Raw genomic sequence first — 5656 nt, 5'->3', positions numbered from 1 at the left:
ATGACTGATGCTGCGAACTGGGAAGTGTGCGATTGCATGGTTCCTCAGTCTTCTGAATCTGACAAAAAACTCCCCATCCCTGTCACCAAATAGTTTCACTTTTAGGACATGTCTGTCGGCTGTGACAGAAATTCACCTAAACCTTTTTAATTGTGTCTGATCTGACATCTCTTTGGCAGAATACTACCCTCATAGGCTCCATTTCCCAACCAGTATAAATGTAATACTCAAGACACTGATATTTCTGATTATTTATTACAGCACTTCAAAGCATATAAACTCCATTGCTAGGTGTTTTGAGCCAGTTTTAAAAAAAATAGAATAAAAATAAAATGAGGCTTTAAGTTTTAGGCAGTATTTCAGTAGATTTCAGTTAAGAATTCTTAGAATGTTACTGAAGTGGAAATAAGAATTTTGCTAGGAAAACAGTCTTCTCAAAATAAGGCTTCCTTTCAGTAAACCATGTATGTATTTGCTTAAGTTTATCATGTCCATTGGCAGTATATATTTTTTCAGATAAGAAATTTGTGGATTTGAAACATGAAAAAACAAACTAACCCCTGAAAGTACATTCCTCTGCTTATATGCCAAAGCTCATCTCTCTTATTTATACCTACCCAATTCTATTTACTTTTTAACATCGAAATTAGAAACAATTCTACAGCTTAAACTCTGAATGCTTTTTTTTTCTGTTTCAGATTTTACTACTTCAGTAATTAAGGCTACTGGTCAAAACACAGCTTGCTTTTAACTGTTGGTTGCCATATATAGCATTATCTTGAACTGAAGTCAGTTTGTTGTAGAGCCTAAAACCAAACTCAGTTTTGACAAACCCACACTTTAAAATTCCACTATAGTAACAACATTTCCACTTCATACATTTGACAATTTTATTTAATAGCCTCGCTAGTTCAGAATAGTTACATAATAGTTACACCACGGCTTTTAAAAAGGATTGCACTCAGTACTCAGTCCACTGAAATGCTAGAAAACAGGGAGAAGGAAAATATGGAGTGTAAAGGAGCTCTGTCCACTGAACTGTTTGTAGCAAGTTCTCACAAACATGAAGATGTTCTCATGCTTTTTGGTAGACTCTAACACACTTCACACCATTCATGTCACATTCCTAGAAGATAAAGAGATAGATTTATTAATTTGGTTCAGTAGAGACTAGAAGGAAAAAGGTCTTTTAGAATCACTTTTAGGCCACTGGCCAGAACACTTCAGGATCAGAAACTGGAACTGAACTCACCACCACCAACTGTCCATCCACTAATTTCCGTGTTATTATGGTCTTCTTTCCATCCCATTCCTGCTCCTGAATCATTGACCCATCATCTTTTAAGCTGACAAGGGTCTGAAAAAAGAACACAAACAGTAATACCTTCTGCATGACATTAGAAGGAGATTGAGGCTTTCCAACACCTTATTCCAAAGGAAGAAATCCCACCCCAGCTCACTCAATGGCAACTTTGCCATTTATATCTACAAAGCCAGGATATGGTCTCTATTGATCCTCTTTTTACAGTAGCTCACTGCTTGTTCACTCACTGCTCTGACACATTCCCGCATCAGACAGACCTTTTGACAGCATGCACAATTCCAATTAACAGGAGCAGACTATGTTCTCTGTCTCTTTGTACATGTGCTTTCAGCTTTTGTGTAAGGTTTATCTGATCTTGCTGTAACAGATGAATTGCCAGTGTGTGGTTGGAGGGAGGGGGATGGTACCCAGAGAGCACTTACAAAAGGAAATGAGAGAGATGAATTTGAGGGCTTCTTTGCCTTTAACCTCCTTTTGGATGAATATTCTCCCTACCTGGTGCAGGAAGAAGCTCTTTGCCTTCTAAAACTGGAGATTAGGGGCTGTGATTCACATGTGTGCCTTGTGTGTCTGTTATCCCACTGCACACCGTGCCAGGCTCTCTTGTGATGCAAATATGAGACCAAGCTGAAAAGTTAACCCAAGGCCTGAATTGCCCCTGATTAAACTTCAATGGGATTATTTTCCATAGGCTTCAGATGAAATGGCATTTGGCTTTAACAGGAATTTAGAGCTCTGAAACAGGAATTAGAGCTCTACTAACACAATACTTCTGCTACAGATTGAAGGCAACAAAATACACAAGACATTATTGTTTTAAGCATTTTCCCTCTTTGGGAGATGCTTGATGTATACATATACACACACAAAAAAAAATTCCTTTCAATGGGACATACAGAGCCAGCTGTTCACCAAATGAAGCATTGCTAGTGTGGATGTCAAAACTAACTTTTAAATAGCATCGCCATCTGTAAAACCACAAATTCTTTGTGTGTTCTCAATAGAAAGTCTAGTATACTGACCTGAGTTTTCCTGCCATCTAATGTGTTTTCCTCGAATTTCTCACCAAGCTTGAAGCTGAACTGTGAAGTTTTGAAGGTACTTTCTGTTTTTACAGTGATTGTGTCCCCATCCTTAATAATGTAAACATCTGGTTTGGCCATGCTTCCCATTTTCCTCATGGCCATACCCACACCTGCAAGGCGAGAGGCACAGAGTGTCACAAAGTCAGTTAAACCCTAAGGCTGAGGGCCACAGAGCAATTCAGATACCTAATTCTCATTTAATTAGGCACTTAAGTACAACTAAGAATCAAAGCTCAAGAGCCACAAAGAAAGAGGATGTTTTAAATTATCCACTGCTGAGGAAGGAAAAAAGCTTATTTGTAGTCTTAGTCCTTTGCTTCCTCAGAGAGCTAAAGTTAAATCTATTTTGCCCTCTAGAGGACTCACAGATGTCCCAGACCTCAACACTGAAGTTTTACAAACAGAAATAAACAATAATCACAAAAGCTTAAATAAACACAAAAGCTTAACTAATAAAAATTATTCAAGTTCTTAACACTTTGAAAATTCTACAGATGTTTTTCAATCGACATATTAATCCACCTGCATATTTATTTCAATTTACTTAAGAAATACTCTTCCATTGCTCTGCAGCAATTGCAAACATGCAATTTCTGATAAAATATATTCTTCTACATCCAGTATCCAAAGTATGAACTTGCGAATTAGAAAACCACTATTGTGCAAAATAGTGCTTACACACACAAAAGGACCATGAGAGAAATGTGAATGACTGAAAATTGATCATCTGGAGACAACAGCCCTTAAAACTCTTAAGCCAAAATGATTCACCCTGCCTCATCCCCTGTGTGAACTGTTCGGGGGATTTGCTTGAGGGTTTTTTGATCTGAAGGATGGATATACAAGTAAGAGGGTAGTCAGGCAACAAGCATAAATCCATCAGACTGGAAAGTGAGGATCTTCACCAAGAATCGATAAGCAACCAAATGGAACAGAAAGTGCCGCCAAGTGGGTGAGTGTCTGGGCTCTGCAGCTGGTCCAGTTGGGAAGTGTTACCATGTAACAGCACAGCACTCCCTGGGACGTACTGGACACCTGGGTGCGGGCTGAGTCCACAAAGCAAAGACTACGGTTTCCTTGGCAGTTAGAAATAACGAAGTACTTCCGAGCCAGCCACTGCTTCTCCAGACTCAACTCAGACGCCAGGACTGAGCCTTAAGCTTGAGCTACAGAGCTAAACAAGTCCTCCAAAGTCCAGCTTTTCTGACCAAATTGCAAATGATCATCAAAGTGACCCCCACACCCACCCTTCACTGTCATCCAGTCTAGAGTAATCAGTGAGTTATCTGATCAGCTACGGCTTGAGATCCAGCTAAACTGAGATGAGACACCTATGTCTTCCATATGGCAAGGAGTGAAATTCAAACTTCTTTGTCCTTGAATGTTCTTTATACAGACTAAGCACAATCTGCAGAATCTTAGTTATGGTGTATCAATCACCAGGATCAAAGGCAGAGGGCTTCCTAAGTGGCCAGCCAGGGTGAAATCCAATAAAGGTCCGCCTCCTAAAGTGGGGCTTGGAATAAATTTAATTGCCTAAATTGCAATTGTAAAAAGACTGTTTTAAGACTGCAATCCAAAAACAAGCAAACAACACTCGGTCACTGCCTGCACATGGGAGGTGCTCTGCCCTTAATTTCTGCTTTGAAGTTGCCACTTAATCCATGCCTGAACTGAGCTGAGCTTCAAGTTCTTGAATTTCCCCTGAAATCTTCAAATGGCTCAGTCCACAAGGCTTTCTCACATCACAGCTATCCCATATTGACTGGCCTATCACAAAACACTACAGCCACCACTGTCCACAAAGTGTAAATGCAGCAATGCTTTTCGTATTTTACATAGAGATCTAAATTCCTTCCTCTCCTTCCTTCAAAGGAATTCAAGGTCACGTCTGTCACCAGTCTTGAGAAAATATCCTAGCTTTCAGAACATAAACTGTGGAAAAGAATTCCGTCTGTGTAGCTCCTGGGCTACAGACAACACAAGGTGTCTGTCACCTCTTGGCCAGGATGCTCCCAGGGAAATGGCACACCAGAACTTGCAGAGGAGGCTCCTCGTGTTAGGTCTGCTCGACTCCATGGCTTTACATTACAAAACGTAGCACAACCTGGAAGCTGGGGTAACAAGCCACAAGTACCCCTGAGATACGGGTGCTGCCCACGGAGGAATACAAGCAGCCTCTGGCAGCGCAGCCAGCTGGCGATCACTCGTGGGCAGCTGATCCAGTTTGGCTTTTCCGTGAGGAGTCACGCAAGGTGACTTCATGGGAGAGCCGCCCTGCTCGGCAGGTCTGTCTGCGGCCACACGGGCGGGGTGAGCAGCTCCCGGCCCCAGCAGCAGCGCTGGTCCGCGGCCTCCCACCTCACCTCCCCAGACAGGGCTGGCCCCGCCGCACCGCACAGAAGCATTACCGGGAAGGAGGAGCAAACCGGAGTGATCGCCCGGGTTGATGATAAAGGGTGTGCTGCCGACGGGAGGGGGCTGCCGGGCTGCAGGGAAGGCCCAGCACGGGGAGGCGGCAATGTGCTTGCTTGGCACCGGCACCTGCCTCCCGGCAATTACGGTGCAAAAAGGGCTGCCGACATCTTTAGGGAGGAGAGGGAGGAAGGGTCTGCTCCGGCCCGCGCTCCCTGCCCGGTTCCGGGAGGGCGCGAAGCCGCGGGTGTCGCATCCCGGCATCAACCCCCGCAGCCGCCTCCCGCCCGTGGGGCCCAGCTCCGGGGCTGGCGCTCGCTGCGGACCTTGGACAGAGCCTCGGCAGCGGCAGCGGCGGCAGGTCCGCAGGGCGGCCGGGGCCGGCATCTTTCCCTCCCGCCGGCTCCTTACCCAGCTCCTTCATATACTCCTCGAAGCCCTCGCTGGAGACGAGGCACCATTTGCCTAAAAACGCATCGATGGCCATGGCGGCGGCGCGGAGACTGGCGGCGTCCCTGGGGAAGCGCGGAAGCAGACGGACGCGGTGCAGTGGAATCGCGGCTGCCTTTATAGAGGGGCCAGCGACATGTGCCGCCGGGGAGAGCCAATGGGGCTCCCGCCGAGCCCCCGCCCGGCCAGTCCCGCCTACGCCGGCGGCGGCAAGAGCGGGCACGCTGCTGCCTCCCTCCCTCCCTCGCGCCCGCCTCCCGCACATCCAGGCGGCCGCAGCGCCCGGGAGCTGGGGGACACGGGCATAGCCGCCCGCCGAGGGGTGTCACGGCATTAGTGCTTCTTCCAACACAAACACCACAGGCACTTGCCAGCTGTAGAG

General features: G+C 45.9%; 1 protein-coding gene across 1 annotated transcript; it reads right to left on the bottom strand.

The window, feature by feature from the left end:
• Window positions 1–239: 239 nt before the first annotated feature.
• LOC130608331 (fatty acid-binding protein 5) lies at window positions 240–5451 on the bottom strand. Its single transcript, XM_057426195.1, has 4 exons — window positions 5236–5451; window positions 2347–2519; window positions 1253–1357; window positions 240–1126 (listed from the first exon to the last, which is right to left on the bottom strand). The coding sequence occupies exons 1-4, from the start codon at window positions 5309–5311 to the stop codon at window positions 1076–1078; spliced, it is 405 nt and encodes a 134-aa protein (XP_057282178.1). The 5' UTR covers window positions 5312–5451; the 3' UTR covers window positions 240–1075.
• Window positions 5452–5656: the final 205 nt, after the last annotated feature.

The sequence above is a fragment of the Pezoporus wallicus genome, unplaced genomic scaffold, assembly GCF_028554395.1.
Source record: "Pezoporus wallicus isolate ANWC-B61680 ecotype Strahan unplaced genomic scaffold, APGP_CSIRO_Pwel_v1 contig_4131, whole genome shotgun sequence".
In the NCBI taxonomy this organism is placed as follows: Eukaryota; Metazoa; Chordata; class Aves; order Psittaciformes; family Psittacidae; genus Pezoporus; species Pezoporus wallicus.
Note: the sequence above shows the minus strand (reverse complement) of the source record. Positions and strands in the feature narration are given on the sequence as shown.